Raw genomic sequence first — 26,136 nt, 5'->3', positions numbered from 1 at the left:
CATTCACATAAAGGGGAAAAAGTACTGGCCCCAGAATTGATCCCTGGGGCACCCCACAAGTAACATAACTGTGTTTTGATGATCTATTATTGAATTGAATATACTGTTTTCGATTGTTTAAATAACTCAAAACCCATTGCGCAACACCGCTTATAGCATATTTAAATAGTTTACGCAATGATATTTCATAGGCGGCACGGTGGCCGAGTGGTTAGCACGTCCGCCTCCCAGTTCTGAGGACTCTGGTTCGAGTCCAGGCTCCGGCCTTCCTGGGTGGAGTTTGCATGTTCTCCCCATGCCTGCGTGGGCTTTCTCCGGGTACTCCTCCCACATTCCAAAAGACATGCATGGCAGGTTAATTGGGCGCTCCGAATTGTCCCTAGGTGTGCTTGTGAGTGTGGATGGTTGTCCGTCTCTGTGTGCCCTGCGATTGGCTGGCAACCAGTCCAGGGTGTCACTCGCCTACTACCCAGAGCCAGCTGAGATAGGCGCCAGCACCCCCCGTGACCCTTGTGAGGAATAAGCGGCCAAGAAAATGGATGGATGGATGGATGATATTTCATAACTTGCTTTTTGTCAATCCATGAAGACACTAACTAAAACATCCATCCATCCATTTTCTTGACCACTTATTCCTCACAAGGTTCGCAGAGGATAATTAACTAAAACATGTTTTTATTTATTTTATTTTTTTATCCATAGTTGTGGAAATTTCTTCAGTTAACTTTAACTCCATTAATGCCATGGGAGTTGAGTGATTCGAGCGAAACCCATATCGGCTATTACTTAAAATTTTAGACATATCTATGGATTCATTTAATCTTGTTACATACAATTTTTCCAATATTTTAGAAAGCTGTGGGAGTAGAGATATCATATGATAATTATAATACAGAAAATCATTTTTATTTCCTTTTTTGAAGTTGGAGTACTTTTGCTATTTTCATTTGTTCCGGGAAAATTCCTGTTGTGAATGATAAATTGCAAATGTACCGCTCCAAAATCGCATCTATAATTAACTTGCTTTGACATTTTTGTCTTGTCTGGGGTCACGCCAGGGTTTAAGTTTGAGTACATGACCTGTTAAGTTTGGGTTCATGACTGTGAGGTCTAGTGTCAGTTTTGAAATGATGTAACCATCATCTGGTTTCAACTGGAAAGACGCTATGTGATGTTATGTGATGTCAGGACCTGTGTGATCTCAATCTTTACTCCTTTACTTAGTGACAACCAATCAGATTGATTCACTGTCTGTAGTAACGTTCTGAGAATTGTGTGTGCTTGCCGCATTATTGCTTTTTGTCCCTCTGTGCAACTCTCTTTGTTTCTCATCTAGTCAAGTTTGTTCTATGCCTCTCGATGTGAATAAATAGTTAAAACCTTATTTGTGTCTGCACTTTGGGATACAACCTTCAGCACATGACAATATTCATGTCTTCTTTTTTAGCCCTTCCCATTTTAGTGATCCCCTGAGAGTAAAAGATTGTGAGCATGTTAGATCAATATCATGCTTTCCACTATGTCATCTTAAATGGAAGTTAAAATGAAGATCATCTCTATGAGAAAGGGAGACATGTACTGTATTAGTTTGTCAACTGTTAAGGGAAGCATTTGTCAAAAAGGACTTTTCAGGCTAGTTTCCAAGGTCCCTGTTTACATACTCAAAATGTTTGTATCGAAAAATGACTTTCCGGACTACTTTCAGTATATGAATGGTCTTTGAATGGACGAGCGGATTTCTAATGCATTGCTGCAAACTGAAAAAATGCTGCATTCCTCTGTGGTGGAAGGTTGCATATGTCACGTTATCCAATCATAAATGGTTGACGTGGTAGCCTAACAGGAGTCCGAAAATCATTTTTGTTTTTGTCAGAAAATATGAACTAAAGCAGGGGTCACCAGTGTGGTGCCTGTGGGCACAAGGTAGCCCCTAGGACAGCATGAGTAGCCTGCGGGTCCGTTCTAAAAAGAGCTCACATGTGATGGGTCATTGTGACTTTCTTGGAATGTTTCAGAAGTGATCCTTTGAAAATGCAAACACTCGCAGAGAGTTGTGGTCATGAAACCGTGTGCAATATACCATGACGTGTCTCCGGATATAAAGATTAGTTTATTCTTTTAATTTTTGTATTTAAAGACCAAATGTGAAGTAAGGTTGGCCAACCATGTTTTTGAGTAATACCAATGGCTAAACCATTGTAAGCATATTTTCGTTATTTTTTTTGACGCAACCCTTTCAGGTTCTTAGTTTAACCCATAGCAACGCCCTTGACAACGAAAATGCTTTTCTTCGACAATCTTCGGAAATTTTCGGAAATGACGTCACACCGGGAAGTTGCGAGAGAAGTCGGCCATTGAACTGCATTGTTTGCATTGCTACTCGGTAAGATGACCCGGCGATGTGTGGTGATGTATTGTTCTCAAGCTAAAGAAAAGTTGTATGAGTGGCCAAAAGATAACAGGGCACGTAAATGGTCAACTTTCATTCGCACGAAGCGAATGAATTTCACGCCATCGTCGAGGAGTGTTCTCTGTTACAAACACTTCGAAGATGCCTGCTTCCTCAACCGGTCTGCTTATGATAATGGATTTGCAAAAAAAGTAAGTATGATTACAATTATTTAGAAAAAAACGTGGAATTTATGGATAGATCACTGATGACTTTGACAAAGCAGAGCTTCCAACAGTTGTGGAATGAACAGTAGAAACTAGCGACGTGAACCGAAAGCTAACGTCTCTGTGCTATTCATATCAACGATGAGTAATAATGGCAGTGAGACAAATTGTTCTGAAAGTAAATTTCAATAGGTTGGCAGCATTGCTTTGTTGATCAAAGAACATGACACGTCCTTTTGAAAAACTTCCAATCATATGTCAATCTTACTGCATTTTATGAGTCATTAAATAATTAAATATTTGGTAAGGCAGGGTTAGATGAAATGTGATAGTTGTTTTTTATTTTTTATTTTTTATTTTTTTTGCCGGTAGGTTTTATAGGTTTTATGAGCGACGCATATTTTTAGTGTCACCTTATGTTTCTGCAGGTTATTGCTCAATACAACTGCTGTCCCAACAATTCACCTGCCTCCACAAGACCAGCAGCAGATTCAAAATCCACCTGCCCAGCGTGCAGCAGCAGCTAACCGAGAAAGGAAGCGAGCCGTAGCTGAGGCTATCCCCTCTGCAGCTGCCTCTGAACAAGAAATGGCTGATTACGAGGGTCAGTTATTGCAGGATCAATCCTGTTCAAACAGCCAAGATGATGAAGTTATGCCACCACATAGTGTGGATAAAAGTAAGTTAGGCGGAGTTGTTTTTGTCACTATGTACTTACCAGGTATTATTTATATTTTTATTCTTAGAGTTGTTGCTAGTTTAACCTGAAAATATAAATATTGTCATACCTTGTATCTGTAGAACAACCAAACATCTGTCACATGCCAACTAACATTTATAACAAACTAAGGAAATGAAATTCATTTGAAGGTACTGAAGTCAATGTCGCAGTGGTGGAACTCCTGACAAATACCATGTTTGTCAACGATGTCATGAAGATGTCTCACCTCGGACAGACCAGTGGTGTGTAAGCTTTTCACAGTGTGGTGAATCACTTTGCCCCAAAGATGTACAACTTCTCGTACAAAGGAATGAAAAGCAGGTGCGTTTAAGAAAACTTTGATATGTATGAAATGGAGACTATAGTGGTGATGAGGGGGGAAAGTAACGTAATGAAGCACTTGCTTTGAGGCTCCTCTAGATGGTGCTCATGGCTTAAACATAACAGCTAGTGCAATGGAAATGTATTAAATTTCCACTGCATCTGTTCAACCAAAAATGCCATCTCAAAGAATCGAAAAAAAACATATATATATATATATATATATATATATATATATATATATATATATATATATATATATATATATATATATATAATGTGCTTCTTCAAGTGTGATTTGTCCATGACTAGTAGAACATATGGATGAAATGTAGAACTTAGAGATATAAAGCTATTTCATCACAATGTGACAATTTCTTTATAAGGCAATTTTTGTTCAATTCCAGAATCATTCTCGCTGCTATGCATTATAATGAAAATGCTGGGAGACCACAGAAAGTGACGAAGGAAGGAATACACTCCTACTGCATCGTTTATCCCAAATATAAGAGTGGTGGCTATTCTCTGAGAAAGATATTGGTGGATGAAACTTATGGTAAGTTATGAAACAAAAACAATTCCAGGCAGATGCATTACTGAGTGTAACCCATATGTCACCCAAATATTTATCATCCCAATTTTTTTTTTTTTTTTGTAGACTATGTGACTGACTGCCTTTCAGAGGCGATGAAAGTGATTGACGTTCCAAATAAGTACAAAACCGAATGATGTGGTAGTCGAGCCACAATTTCTTACAGCAGCAGTGAACAGACCGGACAAGTCAAATGTTATTGCTGAGCACCATACGAGATTCCTCAGGAAATAAAGAATCATATTCCTTGTATTAAGTTGTCCTCATTTGTTTATTCTTATTATGATGCAACCAGTACAAATCACAGTTCTGGAACATTTCTCTGTGAAACACGAAACCCTTTGAATACAGCTGACTCCTCTTCTCCTGGTGGTGGAAAATGTGCCCTGATACAAGACATTGCAACATGCTGGGAGCAGAACACGGTTGTCCAGACCAAGAAACTTCCAGCACCAGCGCACCAATTGTCTGTCGGCAATATGTCTATACTTGGCATCCTGTGGCCCATCAAATGCCTTGCCTTTGTACTGCTGCTTGTAGGTCATCCATGCCACCTATAATCCATATGGGTTCAGGCACACAGCATTGAATCCAGGATGATCAGTGATGCAGTCCAGTACCTGATTGAAGTGTTCCTCTCCTTGTAGACGTAGTCACTACTTCTTGAATTTCATGGCAGCAAACACATTCTACAGCTGTAGGCATTTGCTGGCAATTACCACAAGTACGCCTGAAATTTATATAAAAAAAAAAAGTAAAATACTGAGCGATGACACCATGAGCAGAAATGTTATTGAACAAGTGTATTGCTATACCAATCAGTCAATAATTCTGTTTATGAAAACATTTGTTTCAAAATATACAAGTACGTGGACGGAATCATGTACAAAAGTAAGAAATAGTCATTGATAAATCTCTCAAGTACAAGTAAAAAAAATAAAAATTGCTGAAAAGAATACTCAAGTACTGAGTTAATGCTTTAAAAACAGTCTGATTTATTTATTTTATTTTTTTTAAATGTCATCAGACAAAAATATAAAATTATGTGCAAATGCTGGCATCTTCAAATCATAAAAAAATACCACTGCCTATATATCTTACCCATCTTGTAATTTCGACGGGTCTTGTCTCCATTCCATGTCAGGTGTCTGGGCGCATTATCAGCATCCTGATTAGCATTTGGCTCGTAAATGTAAAGTCCAACGTATAAAATGCCAACCTCCTCCTCTTCCTCCAACTCTTTAAAAACTTGGTTCTCCTCATTTTCGCTCAACCTATCGCTGACATCGCTGTCTGAATCGACGTTTGAGTGGCTTTGTATAGCGTCTGTATGGAGCGCTGCCATCGCTGTTCCCGGTGTGACGTATCACTTCCGGGTTTGTCGCCCGCCAGGCTCGAACTTCGGAAAAGCGATTATTTCGTCAAATATATAACATATAAATTATTTTTTCATACTTTATTTGTTGGACAGTGTTTCAATGCTTCAATTGTGACCCTATATGGTATTTTATGAAATTACTTCACATTTGGCCTTTAATTATTTCATTATTGTCCTGGTCTGTTGATTATTTATTAATATGAAAAAGAGTTATTTGTACATTACAGTACATTATCAAGACTCGAAATAAGCGGTTTCTCATTGCAGTTTTCAAGGCAAAATTTACATTATGCCCCTCATTCACATTGAAATGACAAACTGCGAATGGGCTGGCGTTTATTTGGCAAAACAGAGAGATGTCCAATGTTATGAATTCACTGAGTCACTTGCCTGGCCCACTGCGTGTAGTTATCTTCTTGCATGTTTTGTGACCAGAGTTGTACTTTTCTTTATTTTTCCAGAATGCTGGGGATGCTGAGAGTACCTTAAATGTTCTCAATATCCTGGATGAACTTCTGTCTGCAGGTTAGCATGGAAATCAATAATATAAATGAAGACATTTGCATTATGTCCTTCAACCAATTGTAGTAAGAGAGAATATTACAAGGCCGCTTCTGTCAAAATTTGATGGATGACATTCTTAATTAGATTAGGGGGGTCATGTGTGGGTCATGACCCCTCCCTAATGAAGATTAATGACCCTTTAATGACTTCCAGATGTCATATAATGAAGATTAATGACCCTTAATGACTTCCAGATGTCATATAATGAGGGTTAATGACCTTTAATGACTTCCTGATGTCATTTAATGAGGGTTAATGACCCTTAATGACTTCCTGATGTCATTTAATGAAGATTAATGACCCCTAATGACTTCCTGATGTCATTTAATGAAGATGAATGACCCTTAATGACTTCCTGATGTCATTTAATGAAGATTAATGACCCTTTAATGACTTCCAGATGTCATATAATGAGGGTTAATGACCTTTAATGACTTCCAGATGTCATTTAATGAGGGGTAATGACCTTTAATGACTTCCGGATGTCGTTTAATGAGGATGAATGACCTTTAATGACTTCCGGATGTCGTATAATGAAGATGAATGACCTTTAATGACTTCCGGATGTCGTTTAATGAAGATGAATGACCTTTAATGACTTCCAGGTGTTATATAATGAAGATGAATGACCCTTAATGACTTCCTGATGTCATTTAATGAAGATTAATGACCCCTTAATGAAGATGGATGATGTGTAGGTGGTGTTCCTACCTGTTTTTGCAGATATCATGGCTGACCCGGGTTCAAATGCTAATTGTTTGGTTAACTTCCGGATCCGGTGCACGCCCCCTAGATTGAGTGAACAATGAATAATAATGAGATTGAATGACGTGATCGGAGGGAGTAGTTTAGTATGGGTAAAACCGCCGGGGGGGAAAGTACTAGCCATTTCTATTATGGTGAAGGGGGAAAAGTATGCGCAAACACGGCTCAAAGATTGTATTTTAGAGGTTGTAAAACAAGAAGTATAAGGTAAGGTTAAACTGTGATACGCTGGTTGGTATTATGAAATTAAAAAACATGAAGTTATACATTATATGTAAAAATGTTGTAAGAGTCGTTCGTGACTGCTGGGGTTGAATCTGAAAATAAACGGATAAAACTATATAATTTCCCCTTACTGATATAGTTACTATCTGACATTTTTGTTCAATATTTCTGTGAGTAGGGGGAAGCATATGCAGTCAAAGATTCATGGGGAGGTCAAATGTATGTCTGTGCTTGTGTGTGCGTACGCGCATGAATGGCTGCATGGGGGTCAAAGAAGTGTGAGGACAGACGGGCGGCTGAAGAAGTGTGAGGTTAGACGGTGGCTATAATGTTGTTAGTTTGAAAAGACAACGCTTCCTAAAATATATTACAAAAATATGCATCTACTTAGATCTGATTCTATTTATAATGATAATTTTATGTAGAAATTGGTGAAAAGCCATCATCAGCGATAGTCTCCTTACCCCTGCGAGGACAGGGGTTGCTGGTCATAAAATTAAATTAGGCTGAAGAAGAACGGATACGCAGCTAATTGCGAGGGGCCATTTTTGGTCTGAGAAAGGCGATTGTTCAATATTCCTGTGAGTAGGGGGAAGCAGAGGCAGTCAAAGATTCACGGGGAGGTCAAATGTATGTCTGAGGGGCCTGTGTATGCGTGTGTGCGTTTGCATGAGAGCTGAACAGTGTAAGATTAAACGGTAACTGTAATGTTGGTTTTCAAGAAGACATTTCCAAAACTGCTTCTTTAAAAAAACATCTACACAGATATCCATTTATGATAGTTTTATGCAGCAACCGATAGTTGAAACATCCTAGCTAACATTTTCTCAAGGATTTGAAAAGTGGTGACAAGTGAAAACTAATTAAGCTTACCTATATGCGTAACGGTGTGTGGCTTTGAGTCCATCACATACATGCTCTGCATAGAGCATATATGCGTAGCAGCGAGGTATGCGCAGCAGAAAGGGGAGATGTCCCTACACTCGTGAGAATTTTCTGAGGCTTGTTGGAGACACTAGGACTCTGTCACAGTTTGAGTGTGTGTGTTTCAATGACCATAATTGTTGGGGGGCTGGTGGATATGAGCGAGGGGGTTGGTTAGACGTCTGCCAGCGTGCTCTCCTTGGGATATTTTCTCAAATACTAAAACCCAAATGCCAGTCCTCTGAACCGAATGACCAGTTGTCTAAACACATTGAATAAATGTAACCCCTCATTTTCCAATGCCATAAAAACATTTTACATGAAGACACAATTCACAAATTGCTCTCATGCGATACAAAATGTTTACCACAAGTCAACAATATTTGAACACAACGGACTTAACTGGCGTTCACACAACAACTCAAAAATTGAATACACTTGTTGCTAATGATGTGACCACACCTATAAACTCAAGTTCAGAGTGTACAGTTTGCTGGAGAGTCCAAACAAGCGCAATGGATAGAGGCAGAGCCAGAGGAAGAGGAATTAGAGGAGGGAGAGGAGCAGGTCGAGCAATGCAAAAGTTATAAAATAGTAACATGGAATGGTAAGGGTATTCGTAAACACGAAAATAAAAATAATAATTTAACCATCTTATTACAGTCTTTCTCAATTGCTAATACACATTTCTTGAAACCTGTACCCATTTTCTCAAAACCTTAAACACAAACACAAAAATTCAAACAATTTTCACAAAAGCCGTGACTTTTCACTTCAAAACCTATTATCCGGTATTCAAATCCGAACAATATATTCAGATCATACACACAGTAAGTCAAAATATATTCACCATGAGAGCATTTGTTAGACACGACATAAAATAATCTAACACAGAGCATCCAGGGTAGGTAGTCAACAGAGGTTTATTTTACATACATCAATAAACATAGTTTTTGGCACTAGACAAATTACTAACCAAGTTAAAATTATGGTGAATTCAAATGAAATAGAAAGGGTGTATGAAAATAAATTCCTTGGAGTAGTTATTGATGATAAATTATGTTGGAAGCCACATGTAGAAAATGTTAAAAGGAAAATGTCAAAAATCATCGGGATACTCTATAAAACTAAGGATGTCCTGAACATGAACTCATTATATATATTATATAGTTCATTATTATTACCATATTTGACCTATTGTGTGGAAATCTGGGGGACTGCATATAAAACAAACACTAACTCTGTTTTCAATTTGCAAAAAAGAGCCATAAGGATTATTAATCGTTCAAAATATACAGAATCAACACATCCATTATTTATCAAATTAAATACAATGACATTTTATGACTTGGTTGAGTTTAAAATAGCACAAATAATGTACAAAGTATATAACAATCTACTCTGCTATATTACTCAGACATTGTTTGAAATTAGACACAGTCCTTATGATATAAGGGGTACAAGTGTGTACAAAAAACCCAAAACAAGAACAAATATTAAGCAAAGGTGTGTTTCTGTAAAAGGTGTTAATTTGTGGAATAATCTGGGAATTGACTTGAAAAGATGTGACTCACTTGTTGAGTTAAAAAAAAAACGTTTAAATGCAAAGTTAAAAAAAAATTACTTTTGTCAAATAAGAGCATGAAAATTGTATATAATGAGTATGAGTATATGATTTATAAATGTATTATGGTATATGTTTAGGAATTTCATGTATATATGTTGCTGGATAATGCACGCATCATTTTATTTTTAAAAATATTAACCTAGTATTGTATCAATAATGAAATAAGTTTAAATGTATAATGTATGAGGGGTAGGACTAAATAAGTTAACTTCTTCCTACTCCCTTTTGAACATGTAAACTATGATGAGTTTGTTTTTTGTTTTTTCTTTTCTTCTTTTCTTTTTTAACTTTTGTTTCTCTGCTGTTTGTTTTTATGTTCAATAATTCAATCAAAAAACGTGATAGAGTCAAAATGGGTACTTTTAACAAAAAAAACATGCATTAGTCTTAGGGCAAAATAATTTAGGAATAGTGTGAAATGTGTTTAAGTTTTATCCAAAAAGAGTGGATGAGTTTTGAGAATTGGGTCTAAGCCTGAACCGTGTGTAAGGTTTGGTCAAAAAAGTGTTTCATTCCAGAAATTAGTCTCGGAAACTGAGAATTTGCTTCATCGAACGGGGTTTGGTGTTTTAGCAACTGATAAAAACTGTTAAGTTAAAAGCGGACATGACAATACAATAACCACACATAACAAAATCAGAACAACCCTATCTCAATTGTAAATAATACATTCAAATATTCACACCAACTTCTAGGCCGTGGGGTGAACCCCCAAAAAGTGCCTAGAAAATGAGTTTCGCTCCACTGTCTGGGCACTACTTGTTCAATGCATTTTTTGATAGATAATACCCTTCTGAACTTTGGGTTAAATGTTCACCCAATGTTTTCCTGCCCCAATTTTGTTACAAGCCAGAAATGCATATATAGGTAAATAACAAAAAACGAAAATCTTGTGCTACAGTTTTTGGTTGTAAAACGTCTTACATTAAATTTGGCAACAGAAAATCATTCCCAGATGTTATAAATACATGTACCTAACATCAGAAACAAGTATTGGTGGTTTGGTGCAATCATGTGAATTTAGATAATTAAATATATTAAATTTGTGCCAAAAAAACAAAAAACGCTTCAACTAGAAGTGAAACCAGCACACAGATGTTACATTTAGCTATGTTTATGTTTCATATATGAAAACAATTCACAACCTATTACGTAATGAAAGGTACACAAGAAGCAGCATACATCGGCCAAAAATACTACCATGCACCACAAACCTGGAACAAGGCAAAATGGACTAGATGGAAATAGATGCATTCAGAGCCCAGATTATTATAACATATAGAATATTTATTAAAGTATCAGATTGTGTCATCACAGCATGTCATTTATACCCCCCGTCCCCTACCCAAAAAATATTAATAAAAAAAAATAATAATAATAAAATAAAAATCAAATGTGCATTCACAATAAAACCTTTGGAACTTCATTGGAACAGCTCTCTTTTTTTGGCAGACCAATTTAACAAAGGTCTGTGTTGTGGAAAAATGGAATACAGACATTTTGATTTTTGCTTGAAAAGTGTTAAAATGGAGAGTTAACATCTTGATAATGAAACAAACAAAATGGCAGATTTTACATAGATTTTACAGCCCTGCACTGTAAAGTGTCCTCGTATGCCCTGTCATTTTCCAACCTGATGTTGTACCAGCCATGTGTTAGTGTCACTTTCTTGGCTTACATCAGTAGACTCAGTAGTTGATGTATCTGATGAGTGAGGTACCCTGTCTAAAAGTTTGTCAGTTGTTGATAATGTCTCTACAAAAACCATTTCAGAGTTGTTGCTGGAAAGGGGTGTGAAAAACCAGCTGGGGGAAATCACACCTCAATCTTCGTTTCAGTATTTGCTGCCTGAAATAGAAAATTGAAGGGAAAGATGAGCACAAGATACACATATTCACATCACATTAGGGCTGCTCTATTATGGAAAAAAATAATCATCACAATTATTTTGGTAATAATTGAAATCAAGATTATTCTAAACAATTATATTTTGTTCAAATCAAGAAAATATTTCAACATTTGAAAATAAGACAATCACAATCATATGAAACTATAATTATGTAAGTTGCTTTTGGATCCAACAAAATTTTTAATATATTATTATTATTATTATTATTATTATGACGTTAGCAAAAATTTGAAGTTGGGGTGCAGTGTGTGTGTGTGTGTGCAGTAAGCTAGTTTTGACATGGGTGTGTGGTAAAATAACTCGTGTGGGCGTGCCACAACTCAAAATTAGTATTATTAGTGCTGCAGCTATCGAATATTTTGGTATTTGGATATCCTACTGAAAATTCTAGTGAATAATCGTATATTTGGATAGAAATACAAATATACCTATAGGCCTATATACTTTCTTGGTCAAAGAACAATTATAAATACAGAAGACAAAAAAAACACATTTGCATGTAATAATTAACAACCAACTGGTTTTCATTTTTAGAGAATCAATTGTATTTATTTATTTATTTTTAACTTAAATTGAGCTTGTCAGAAAACTATTTTTCTCTGAAACAGTGAGATTTTAGACAAATCTCTCCCCATAGATTTCATAAATGTGTTTCAATGTGAAGATTTATATGTTACCTGTAGTCTGAAGCATCAAGATCCCCGTGTTTATTAACACTGTTCACAAACCCCTTAGCTTGTCCATTCTCATCACATCTTTGTCAACTATAATCCTTTGACGGATTACTTGTTCACAAAAAGAATTTGTAGCTCTCAGCATTGGGTTGTCTAAAACACACACACACTCACTTAATATGTGCAGAGTCATGCTTTCTAATTAATGCTGTCTCGAAATGTAAACAGAATACAAGTGACATATTGCTGACCAATGCTTTACTTTTGAAATGTGTAATTTTAGCAAAGTGACAATGAAATAGTGCAATGTAACAACTCACATTTGTTCGTCCCTGGTTGCTGTTTCTGTTTCTGTTGACTTTAAGAACCTTGTGTAATCTCTGAAACAAAACTGCACCTCCATTGTGACACAGTCTTTTGTCTTGAATATGCAGAAGAATGGAACAGTCTTTCTTCATCTCAGCGGCCTGCAGCAACCAACCCGCTTTTAGACAAAAAAGAATTACATTATAAGTGTTATTGTCACATCACCTCTTTACAGTATATGCACATCACAGATTTAAGTAAAGTAAAGTGTTTGTTGAGGTTGATGAGAGAGAGTTTGGGCTGGCCCCGTTCTTCCAGCCATCTGCATCATTTGTAAAAATAAATTTCAAAGTAGACTCGTCTGTGATTGGAAGGCACACGGAAGAGGGATCATCTCGCCAAAGCAGAAACATTGTCAGCAGGTATGTGCTACACACACGCGTGCCCATTTCTGTTATTAATGTGACCGATATTTAGTATAGGGTTGAAAATAATTTTTTGCTATGTTAAGTTTTAAGGCTATAGTTTATTAAAAACGCGAGCTGCTGAATGATTTATCGAGTGAATCCAACAGTTGTTACCAAACTCGAGTTACCTGTGCCCATCAGAGTCATAATAGAGTCACAGCTACACACTCCCTTTTCCCCAAACTCTCTCTCATCAACCTCAACAAACACTTTACTTTACTTAAATCTGTGATGTGCATATACTGTAAAGAGGTGATGTGACAATAACACTTATAATGTAATTCTTTTTTGTCTAAAAGCGGGTTGGTTGCTGCAGGCCGCTGAGATGAAGAAAGACTGTTCCATTCTTCTGCATATTCAAGACAAAAGACTGTGTCACAATGGAGGTGCAGTTTTGTTTCAGAGATTACACAAGGTTCTTAAAGTCAACAGAAACAGAAACAGCAACCAGGGACGAACAAATGTGAGTTGTTACATTGCACTATTTCATTGTCACTTTGCTAAAATTACACATTTCAAAAGTAAAGCATTGGTCAGCAATATGTCACTTGTATTCTGTTTACATTTCGAGACAGCATTAATTAGAAAGCATGACTCTGCACATATTAAGTGAGTGTGTGTGTGTTTTAGACAACCCAATGCTGAGAGCTACAAATTCTTTTTGTGAACAAGTAATCCGTCAAAGGATTATAGTTGACAAAGATGTGATGAGAATGGACAAGCTAAGGGGTTTGTGAACAGTGTTAATAAACACGGGGATCTTGATGCTTCAGACTACAGGTAACATATAAATCTTCACATTGAAACACATTTATGAAATCTATGGGGAGAGATTTGTCTAAAATCTCACTGTTTCAGAGAAAAATAGTTTTCTGACAAGCTCAATTTAAGTTAAAAATAAATAAATAAATACAATTGATTCTCTAAAAATGAAAACCAGTTGGTTGTTAATTATTACATGCAAATGTGTTTTTTTTGTCTTCTGTATTTATAATTGTTCTTTGACCAAGAAAGTATATAGGCCTATAGGTATATTTGTATTTCTATCCAAATATACGATTATTCACTAGAATTTTCAGTAGGATATCCAAATACCAAAATATTCGATAGCTGCAGCACTAATAATACTAATTTTGAGTTGTGGCACGCCCACACGAGTTATTTTACCACACACCCATGTCAAAACTAGCTTACTGCACACACACACACACACTGCACCCCAACTTCAAATTTTTGCTAACGTCATAATAATAATAATAATAATAATAATATATTAAAAATTTTGTTGGATCCAAAAGCAACTTACATAATTATAGTTTCATATGATTGTGATTGTCTTATTTTCAAATGTTGAAATATTTTCTTGATTTGAACAAAATATAATTGTTTAGAATAATCTTGATTTCAATTATTACCAAAATAATTGTGATGATTATTTTTTTCCATAATAGAGCAGCCCTAATGTGATGTGAATATGTGTATCTTGTGCTCATCTTTCCCTTCAATTTTCTATTTCAGGCAGCAAATACTGAAACGAAGATTGAGGTGTGATTTCCCCCAGCTGGTTTTTCACACCCCTTTCCAGCAACAACTCTGAAATGGTTTTTGTAGAGACATTATCAACAACTGACAAACTTTTAGACAGGGTACCTCACTCATCAGATACATCAACTACTGAGTCTACTGATGTAAGCCAAGAAAGTGACACTAACACATGGCTGGTACAACATCAGGTTGGAAAATGACAGGGCATACGAGGACACTTTACAGTGCAGGGCTGTAAAATCTATGTAAAATCTGCCATTTTGTTTGTTTCATTATCAAGATGTTAACTCTCCATTTTAACACTTTTCAAGCAAAAATCAAAATGTCTGTATTCCATTTTTCCACAACACAGACCTTTGTTAAATTGGTCTGCCAAAAAAAGAGAGCTGTTCCAATGAAGTTCCAAAGGTTTTATTGTGAATGCACATTTGATTTTTATTTTATTATTATTTTTTTTTTTTATTAATATTTTTTGGGTAGGGGACGGGGGGTATAAATGACATGCTGTGATGACACAATCTGATACTTTAATAAATATTCTATATGTTATAATAATCTGGGCTCTGAATGCATCTATTTCCATCTAGTCCATTTTGCCTTGTTCCAGGTTTGTGGTGCATGGTAGTATTTTTGGCCGATGTATGCTGCTTCTTGTGTACCTTTCATTACGTAATAGGTTGTGAATTGTTTTCATATATGAAACATAAACATAGCTAAATGTAACATCTGTGTGCTGGTTTCACTTCTAGTTGAAGCGTTTTTTGTTTTTTTGGCACAAATTTAATATATTTAATTATCTAAATTCACATGATTGCACCAAACCACCAATACTTGTTTCTGATGTTAGGTACATGTATTTATAACATCTGGGAATGATTTTCTGTTGCCAAATTTAATGTAAGACGTTTTACAACCAAAAACTGTAGCACAAGATTTTCGTTTTTTGTTATTTACCTATATATGCATTTCTGGCTTGTAACAAAATTGGGGCAGGAAAACATTGGGTGAACATTTAACCCAAAGTTCAGAAGGGTATTATCTATCAAAAAATGCATTGAACAAGTAGTGCCCAGACAGTGGAGCGAAACTCATTTTCTAGGCACTTTTTGGGGGTTCACCCCACGGCCTAGAAGTTGGTGTGAATATTTGAATGTATTATTTACAATTGAGATAGGGTTGTTCTGATTTTGTTATGTGTGGTTATTGTATTGTCATGTCCGCTTTTAACTTAACAGTTTTTATCAGTTGCTAAAACACCAAACCCCGTTCGATGAAGCAAATTCTCAGTTTCCGAGACTAATTTCTGGAATGAAACACTTTTTTGACCAAACCTTACACACGGTTCAGGCTTAGACCCAATTCTCAAAACTCATCCACTCTTTTTGGATAAAACTTAAACACATTTCACACTATTCCTAAATTATTTTGCCCTAAGACTAATGCATGTTTTTTTTGTTAAAAGTACCCATTTTGACTCTATCACGTTTTTTGATTGAATTATTGAACATAAAAACAAACAGCAGAGAAACAAAAGTTAAAAAAGAAAAGAAGAAAAGAAAAAACAAAAAACAAACTCATCATAGTTTACATGTTCAAAAGGGAGTAGGAAGAAGTTAACTTATTTAGTCCTACCCCTCATACATTATACATTTAAACTTATTTCATTATTGATACAATACTAGGTTAATATTTTTAAAAATAAAATGATGCGTGCATTATCCAGCAACATATATACATGAAATTCCTAAACATATACCATAATACATTTATAAATCATATACTCATACTCATTATATACAATTTTCATGCTCTTATTTGACAAAAGTAATTTTTTTTTAACTTTGCATTTAAACGTTTTTTTTTTAACTCAACAAGTGAGTCACATCTTTTCAAGTCAATTCCCAGATTATTCCACAAATTAACACCTTTTACAGAAACACACCTTTGCTTAATATTTGTTCTTGTTTTGGGTTTTTTGTACACACTTGTACCCCTTATATCATAAGGACTGTGTCTAATTTCAAACAATGTCTGAGTAATATAGCAGAGTAGATTGTTATATACTTTGTACATTATTTGTGCTATTTTAAACTCAACCAAGTCATAAAATGTCATTGTATTTAATTTGATAAATAATGGATGTGTTGATTCTGTATATTTTGAACGATTAATAATCCTTATGGCTCTTTTTTGCAAATTGAAAACAGAGTTAGTGTTTGTTTTATATGCAGTCCCCCAGATTTCCACACAATAGGTCAAATATGGTAATAATAATGAACTATATAATATATATAATGAGTTCATGTTCAGGACATCCTTAGTTTTATAGAGTATCCCGATGATTTTTGACATTTTCCTTTTAACATTTTCTACATGTGGCTTCCAACATAATTTATCATCAATAACTACTCCAAGGAATTTATTTTCATACACCCTTTCTATTTCATTTGAATTCACCATAATTTTAACTTGGTTAGTAATTTGTCTAGTGCCAAAAACTATGTTTATTGATGTATGTAAAATAAACCTCTGTTGACTACCTACCCTGGATGCTCTGTGTTAGATTATTTTATGTCGTGTCTAACAAATGCTCTCATGGTGAATATATTTTGACTTACTGTGTGTATGATCTGAATATATTGTTCGGATTTGAATACCGGATAATAGGTTTTGAAGTGAAAAGTCACGGCTTTTGTGAAAATTGTTTGAATTTTTGTGTTTGTGTTTAAGGTTTTGAGAAAATGGGTACAGGTTTCAAGAAATGTGTATTAGCAATTGAGAAAGACTGTAATAAGATGGTTATAGGTGTGGTCACATCATTAGCAACAAGTGTATTCAATTTTTGAGTTGTTGTGTGAACGCCAGTTAAGTCCGTTGTGTTCAAATATTGTTGACTTGTGGTAAACATTTTGTATCGCATGAGAGCAATTTGTGAATTGTGTCTTCATGTAAAATGGTTTCATGGTATTGGAAAATGAGGGGTTACATTTATTCAATGTGTTTAGACAACTGGTCATTCGGTTCAGAGGACTGGCATTTGGGTTTTAGTATTTGAGAAAATATCCCAAGGAGAGCACGCTGGCAGACGTCTAACCAACCCCCTCGCTCATATCCACCAGCCCCCCAACAATTATGGTCATTGAAACACACACACTCAAACTGTGACAGAGTCCTAGTGTCTCCAACAAGCCTCAGAAAATTCTCACGAGTGTAGGGACATCTCCCCTTTCTGCTGCGCATACCTCGCTGCTACGCATATATGCTCTATGCAGAGCATGTATGTGATGGACTCAAAGCCACACACCGTTACGCATATAGGTAAGCTTAATTAGTTTTCACTTGTCACCACTTTTCAAATCCTTGAGAAAATGTTAGCTAGGATGTTTCAACTATCGGTTGCTGCATAAAACTATCATAAATGGATATCTGTGTAGATGTTTTTTTAAAGAAGCAGTTTTGGAAATGTCTTCTTGAAAACCAACATTACAGTTACCGTTTAATCTTACACTGTTCAGCTCTCATGCAAACGCACACACGCATACACAGGCCCCTCAGACATACATTTGACCTCCCCGTGAATCTTTGACTGCCTCTGCTTCCCCCTACTCACAGGAATATTGAACAATCGCCTTTCTCAGACCAAAAATGGCCCCTCGCAATTAGCTGCGTATCCGTTCTTCTTCAGCCTAATTTAATTTTATGACCAGCAACCCCTGTCCTCGCAGGGGTAAGGAGACTATCGCTGATGATGGCTTTTCACCAATTTCTACATAAAATTATCATTATAAATAGAATCAGATCTAAGTAGATGCATATTTTTGTAATATATTTTAGGAAGCGTTGTCTTTTCAAACTAACAACATTATAGCCACCGTCTAACCTCACACTTCTTCAGCCGCCCGTCTGTCCTCACACTTCTTTGACCCCCATGCAGCCATTCATGCGCGTACGCACACACAAGCACAGACATACATTTGACCTCCCCATGAATCTTTGACTGCATATGCTTCCCCCTACTCACAGAAATATTGAACAAAAATGTCAGATAGTAACTATATCAGTAAGGGGAAATTATATAGTTTTATCCGTTTATTTTCAGATTCAACCCCAGCAGTCACGAACGACTCTTACAACATTTTTACATATAATGTATAACTTCATGTTTTTTAATTTCATAATACCAACCAGCGTATCACAGTTTAACCTTACCTTATACTTCTTGTTTTACAACCTCTAAAATACAATCTTTGAGCCGTGTTTGCGCATACTTTTCCCCCTTCACCATAATAGAAATGGCTAGTACTTTTCCCCCCGGCGGTTTTACCCATACTAAACTACTCCCTCCGATCACGTCATTCAATCTCATTATTATTCATTGTTCACTCAATCTAGGGGGCGTGCACCGGATCCGGAAGTTAACCAAACAATTAGCATTTGAACCCGGGTCAGCCATGATATCTGCAAAAACAGGTAGGAACACCACCTACACATCATCCATCTTCATTAAGGGGTCATTAATCTTCATTAAATGACATCAGGAAGTCATTAAGGGTCATTCATCTTCATTATATAACACCTGGAAGTCATTAAAGGTCATTCATCTTCATTAAACGACATCCGGAAGTCATTAAAGGTCATTCATCTTCATTATACGACATCCGGAAGTCATTAAAGGTCATTCATCCTCATTAAACGACATCCGGAAGTCATTAAAGGTCATTACCCCTCATTAAATGACATCTGGAAGTCATTAAAGGTCATTAACCCTCATTATATGACATCTGGAAGTCATTAAAGGGTCATTAATCTTCATTAAATGACATCAGGAAGTCATTAAGGGTCATTCATCTTCATTAAATGACATCAGGAAGTCATTAGGGGTCATTAATCTTCATTAAATGACATCAGGAAGTCATTAAGGGTCATTAACCCTCATTAAATGACATCAGGAAGTCATTAAAGGTCATTAACCCTCATTATATGACATCTGGAAGTCATTAAGGGTCATTAATCTTCATTATATGACATCTGGAAGTCATTAAAGGGTCATTAATCTTCATTAGGGAGGGGTCATGACCCACACATGACCCCCCTAATCTAATTAAGAATGTCATCCATCAAATTTTGACAGAAGCGGCCTTGTAATATTCTCTCTGTAGTACTTTTCCTGGTCATGTGAATTGGCGTCGGGCAGAAACCTTTGTGCAAATGTGTGTTTATTAATTATTGCCCAACCATATATAAGCATGAAATGGCTTGCACTCTTGATTGCAACTTTAATGGCTCAATAAAGAATTCTGCCCAATGCCAGCTTTAAGTAACCCTGATCTGGACCCTAATATTGCTCTTTTTTAACCTTGGTTAAACCCCTCACCTCTCATTAAAAAATTCAACATGTCGAGTTAAATTATTTGTGGAATTGTAGCCGTCAAGTCCTAAGACCTTTTTTTTTTTTGTTAGTTTGTTTGTTTGTTTGTTTTTTGTGTTTTTTTCCCCTCTTCTTATACTGACCAAGAGAAGCCGTTTCTCGTGTGTGTCCCACAGGTCAAGTGTTATATTTTGTATCTGTACAAAGTCAGTTGTTGATTAATTTGGAGAAATTATATATCCTGGTTTCAGATTTTTTAAATGCTTATAATACCTTTTGGCATAGTTTTAATGCTGGCCGTTTTTGGTCTGTGCAGCTATTCGCACTTGAGCTGAAACCAGAATTCACTTACAAATAGGAAGACATCTTTCTCCTCAAGTGATGAGGTCAATGATAAGGGAATTAAACAGACACGGAGACTGCATTTACGCTTGTCATTTGGACTCTGGCACCAGACAAAACAAACCAATTCGGCTTTAAAAAGTGGTCTCGGTCCAACTCTGGTGTGATTCAGTTAACATGAGTGCAAATGTGAACGCTTAATGGACCAAGATTAAAATCGCAGCAGAAAGCACAGCAAAGTCACACGTTTTACATTGAACCTCAGCATATTAGCCTTAAAGAACAAGCTTGTAGACCTGTCGAAGACTTTTCTGCCAAGGTTTATGATGTAAAGGGGAAAACTATCCTACTGGTGAACGTCGCATAATAAGCCTCGCATTGCTATAAAAAGAATTTATAAAGTTTGCAAATTGTACTCGCAATTTGGGGAACAATTATTCTATTTTATCTACAGTATTATTTATTTTTTAGTCTTGTGTCTAATGAACACTTTTTTTCAGTTGACTTTTAAGAGGTTGAGGAAATGTGATCTAATGTATTCACATTTGTGTATGATCCTGAAGCCTTTCCTCAGTGGGTTGATAGGATGGATTCCCCCAGTTTGTTCGGAATGTAGATAAATGAAGATAATCGAAAAGAATTGAGATCTAGTATTGGTGGCCGAGTGCTTAGCGTATCTGCCTCATAGGTTTGTGTTCAAATTGTGGCTCCGGCCTCCATATGTGACCTCTGAAAGTTCTGTGATTGTCTGCTTTCCCATTTTGTATGACTTACTATAACTTGCTTAGAAGTCAGAAGTATATGTAGCAGCGTCAGCCAGGTAGAAAAAGGTGACTTGTAGTGTGCAAGGTACAAATAGGCACAATGCAAAGGATAGTATTGCAAGTAAGGTTTATTGTTGTTTTATTTTTATGTAGTCATTTCCTATAAGAAAAGCAGTCGTGCCCAATTAACCGTCACCGTTTGTTTCAGGTACTGATCATCGTATTGACTACATGATCAGTAAAGGTGGAAGTGAAGCCTTGCTGAATGCACTGGTCAAAAATGGCAGCAGTTCCAGTCCCGACTACACCATTTTGTTGCCTATACTGTACCTGGTGGCTCAGGTTGGACACAAAGGTAACATTAATAAGAAAAAGTGTCAACTTTAACCTAAAAATAATAGGGTGACAAAAAATACAAATAAATAAATAAATAAATAAATAAATAAAAACAACAACGGAACTTTTTAATAATTCAATAAAACCAAGAATGATGGAAGAAAAATATTTTATTCATAGTGATTGAAACCATAAAATATGCCATTTAAGAAACAATGTAGGAATTTTCTTTCTTTCTTTTTTTTAAATTACGTCCTGTAGATGACATCCTCCTGTACAAATCTATTGAAATCTGCTGTTGAGATTCTTCATTGACCACTGCAACGTCTCAGTAGGGATAAGCTGGGATTCCATCATTGTTTGATTGTAAATGTCATGTTTTAAGATTTCAGTTACTATGAACAGTGTTCTTCTATCACTTGGTTTTATTGGATTGTTAAAAAGTTCCTTTTGGGGGGGGGGTGTTCATATTTTTTACCCTCTGCATTTGAGTTGTAGGCATGGAGAAATCTCCCTATAAAAACAATAACTAAAACAGTGAGTTATACTTGCCGCTAAAGGGGAGTAATATAAGAAGTATATTTGTTATTGAAAACCAAAAACTCTTATATTGCCCCTACACAATAAGACTGGGCAGTGTAGGCACTGCTAGGGATGTAACGATAAGGGCAATATTGTGATATTGTGATATTAATACTGCCACAATATCGTCGGCGTCATGTTCACAATATTTAAAAGGAACACATCTGTTAAAAAAAAGTTATGTTGATTTCCATTTGTGCAGTTCTAGCACCCTCTGGTGGATAGTTTATTAGTGCAATTTAATTTTCATTAGGGGTGTTTTGGCCTTCTATATTTAAAATCTGTGCTAATTGTCAGATGAAGGGGAACGTAATATGCTTGTGAAGCTTGCGAGTCAATATGTGGAGGAACTCAATGTGTGCGTGCATTAACAAGTAAGCGCCTCAATATTGTTATTAGAGAATGTAGGTGGTTTATATACATTGCTGTTATGTACAAAAGCACAGCTTTTTTTTTTAGTATGTGCTCTTATTTTTTTTTACAATATTGTGACTTTTTTTAAATATTGCCAATGCCTCCCCCCCACAATATCCAATATCTTGATAATTATCGTATCGTGACCTTCATATCGTGATATTGTCGTATCATGATGTTTGGATATTGTTACATCCCTAGGCACTACACTCAAAACCAGAATGTTCCCTAAATGTCCATGTATTTCTAAAGTGTCGGCAGAGTTTTGACGCCACAAAAACTGCCAACTTTTATATCCTTACATGACATAATGTGTTTGTTCAGACCGTGATATAGGTAGAAAGGCTGAGGAGGCTGGAGCTGTTCTGCTGACTCTAAACCTCCTCACAAACAACATTCAACATGCCAGGAGGGCTGAAGCATACCTCGTTGTCATCCAAGTTTTTGCCGCATCAGGTAAAGTCGGTTCTTTGAAATGTAATGAATATTTTCTTAGAAATACACTTAAACACTTCAAGATGTTTACATTTATATTTTTAGTACTCTGAAACAGTTGACAGTACATCAATAAACTACTATGATAACATTTCAAATAGGGATGTAACGATAAGGGCAATATTGTGATATCGTGATATTAAAACTGCCACAATATCGTCGTCGTCGTCATGTTCACAATGTTTAAAAGGACCACATCTGTTAAAAAAAAAAGTCAAGCTGATTTCCATTTGTGCAGTTCTAGCACCCTCTAGTGGCTAGTTTTTGAGTGCAATTTAATTTTGATCAGGGCACCCTCTAGTGGCTAGTTTATTAGTGCAATTTAATTTTGATCAGGGATGTTTTGGCCTTCTGTTTAAAATCTATGCTAATTGCCAGATGAAGGGGAACCTAATTTGCTTGTGAAGTGATCAATGTGTGCTTGCATTAACAAGTAAGTGCCTCAATATAGTTATTAGAGATTGTAGGTGGTTTATATGCATCGCTTTAGTAAGAGCTCTTTTTTATTTATTTATTTATTTATTTACTGCGATTGGTTGGCAACCAGTCCAGGGTGTCCCCCGCCTACTGCCCAGAGCGAGAGAGATAGGCGCCATCAGCCCCCGCGACCCTTGTGAGGAATAAGCGGTCAAGAAAATGGATGGATGGATGGATTTATTTATCCATCCATCCATTTTCTTGACCGCTTATTCCTCACAAGGGTCGCGGGGGCTGCTGGCGCCTATCTCAGCTGGCTCTGGGCAGTAGGCGGGGGACACCCTGGACTGGGTGCCAACCAATCGCAGGGCACACAGAGACGAACAACCATCCACACTCACACGCACACCTAGGGACAATTCGGAGCGCCCAATCAACCTGCCATGCATGTCTTTGGAATGTGGGAGGAGACCGGAGTACCCGGAGAAGACCCACGCGGGCACGGGGAGAACATGCAAACTCCACCCAGGAAGGTCCGAGCCTGGACTCGAACCGGAGACCTCAGAACTGGGAAGCGGACGTGCTAACCACTCGACTACCGTGCCGCCTGGATTTATTTATTTATTTTTTATTTTACAATATTGTGATCTTTTTTTAAATATCGCCAACCCCCCCCACAATATCATGATAATTATCGTATTGTGACCTTCATATCGTGATATCGTATCGTGATGTTTGGATATCGTTACATCCCTGATTTCAAAAGGTTCCCATGACTGATTAACTTCTTAATGGATCCTTTGCACATCATAGCGTGGTGTTCTATGTTATGTTGCAGCCTCAGAGACGTAAATATAGACGGTGCAGCTGGTGCGATGCACCGGGGCACAGAAACGGCACAGAGGGCCATGAGTTTTGACAGAAGAAGGAAAAAAAAATAAATGATGTGATGACGTGTGTGAGTTGGGGGGAAAAAAAAAAACATAATCGTCGGCGGCACGCTTTACCAACTCAAAAAAAACACAAAAAAAACGGCATGCAAAAAAAGAGAAAAAAAATTTGCACCGGGGCCTCTGGAAATTTTTATTTTTTTTTAATATATGAGAGGAGTAAGAATGGTCATGGCGTGGGCATTGTTACGTTCCAGTGTGCAACTTGTTATCCAAATTCAACAGTGGTTTAAGCGGTGGCTAGTAATTATTCATCATGGGGGCGTTAACTGTCACAACACACAGCAAATTTACTACTTAATTGCTACAGGGATCATGAGACATATGCTTGTATATCGATGCCTTTTTTTCCTCATTTGTATGTTTTATTGTATCCCAGTTTCCACATCAAAACTTATTGTGTCAAACCACGGGCTGGATATCATCTACAATCGTATACCTCATTATACCACCAAGAATCTGCAAACAATTAAGTATGTACTGAATTCACACATGCATGCATTCTGAACTAACTAATCCCTAATAAACTAATATATATATATATATACAGTATATATATATATATATATATATATATATATATATATATATATGTGTATATTAGGGATGGGCGAGTACCGATACCAGGTATCTGTATCGGGCCGATACCAGCTTTTTTTTCAAGTACTCGAGTATTCGTGACGCAGACGAGTACAAGCGACCGATGGCAGAGGGGGAAGACGTTAAGTGAGTCCTCCTTGGCTGTAACTGGCGCTAGCTTGCAGCAGTTTTTCACCAAAACTTCACCGGTTTGGAAATACTTCAAAATTGTGAATCTTAAACTAAAAGAGCATTTTTGTGTTTTATTTTGAGCGTTAAGACTATTGAAGAGTGACTGTGCTGTTTTGTTTTGTTTTTTTTGGCAAAATTAAAGGAAATATATTTGTTTAACTCTTTAAATCCCACGCATTTTCTGACAAGGTAACTCCAGAATCCCACCAAATTTCGCATATTTTCACCCATTTTCAATGCTTATTAGAATATTGTGTGCTATGACTAAATAGACATGGTGGGTGTCCTTTGAAAGATTGGGGTCTCCTCTTTCATTAGAAAAAAAAAAGTATAATTCTATCTTATTCTGTTCTTTTAGTAATAATCATTTGAAAATGGCTTGATTTGACATAATTCAAGAATCTCGGGCAAAATAAGGAGAAATGAAGCTTTTTGTGAAATGATGCATTTTCTGCAAAACAGTGACTTTTACAGTAATATTTTTTGGTTTAGTGACATCTCAAATATCTCAACAGTCCTTGCCTTCCATAAAACATGAAAAAAAAATGAAAATGTGTTTTTGATAGCAAAATAAGGATTTATTTACATATCTGATAGCGTGTGTAAACAGCAATATTTTCACATTTCACAAACTATTTACAAAATGTTGATCATTTACAGGAATGTTTGTGCATGTGTGTGGGCGTGCGTGTGCGTGCTCGTGTGTGCGTGCTCGTGCGTGTGCGTGCGTGCTCGTGTGTGCGCTATTTACGTACTATACAGGGAAATAACAACACAACATTTTCACATTTGATAAACTATTTACAAATCTGAGGTTATTTACAAAATATGCATGCATGAGTGGGTGCATGGGTTTTGTTTTGAAACCCAATAGTGTCTTTTGTGTGATCACGTGTGAAGCTTTCTTCTGCGTTCAGGGGGACACTGCAAAATGTTCACACGCCTCTGCCAGTGTTGTAGCTGCTTCTGTAAATTACAGAAAAATACTGTAATCAAGATTTAATTTTTATTATTGTTGCAAGGTATTGTGATTATTATTTTTTTTTACCTCTCGGTCGCACTG

General features: G+C 36.4%; 1 protein-coding gene and 2 long non-coding RNA genes across 3 annotated transcripts in view; 2 read left to right on the top strand and 1 right to left on the bottom strand.

Moving 5' to 3' along the window:
• The window catches only part of agbl1 (AGBL carboxypeptidase 1), a 77,393-nt gene that overhangs the window by 1,782 nt on the left and 49,475 nt on the right, over positions 1 to 26,136 (top strand). The window contains exons 2-5 of the mRNA XM_077515491.1: positions 6,090 to 6,153; positions 21,317 to 21,463; positions 22,765 to 22,896; positions 24,682 to 24,775. Coding sequence (XP_077371617.1) covers positions 6,090 to 6,153; positions 21,317 to 21,463; positions 22,765 to 22,896; positions 24,682 to 24,775 — 437 coding nt within the window. The remainder of the gene's footprint in view (positions 1 to 6,089; positions 6,154 to 21,316; positions 21,464 to 22,764; positions 22,897 to 24,681; positions 24,776 to 26,136) is intronic.
• LOC144015466 (uncharacterized) lies at positions 2,142 to 4,502 on the top strand. Its single transcript, XR_013282714.1, has 5 exons — positions 2,142 to 2,601; positions 3,045 to 3,295; positions 3,487 to 3,658; positions 4,066 to 4,214; positions 4,317 to 4,502. It is a non-coding gene; the product is annotated as an uncharacterized LOC144015466 (long non-coding RNA).
• Positions 4,356 to 5,437, bottom strand: LOC144015468 (uncharacterized). Its single transcript, XR_013282717.1, has 3 exons — positions 5,352 to 5,437; positions 4,871 to 4,980; positions 4,356 to 4,804 (listed from the first exon to the last, which is right to left on the bottom strand). It is a non-coding gene; the product is annotated as an uncharacterized LOC144015468 (long non-coding RNA).

The sequence above is a fragment of the Festucalex cinctus genome, chromosome 3 (genome assembly GCF_051991245.1).
Source record: "Festucalex cinctus isolate MCC-2025b chromosome 3, RoL_Fcin_1.0, whole genome shotgun sequence".
NCBI classification, from domain to species: Eukaryota; Metazoa; Chordata; class Actinopteri; order Syngnathiformes; family Syngnathidae; genus Festucalex; species Festucalex cinctus.
The sequence above is the reverse complement of the archived record's forward strand: the minus strand, read 5'-3'. Positions and strand labels throughout refer to the sequence as shown.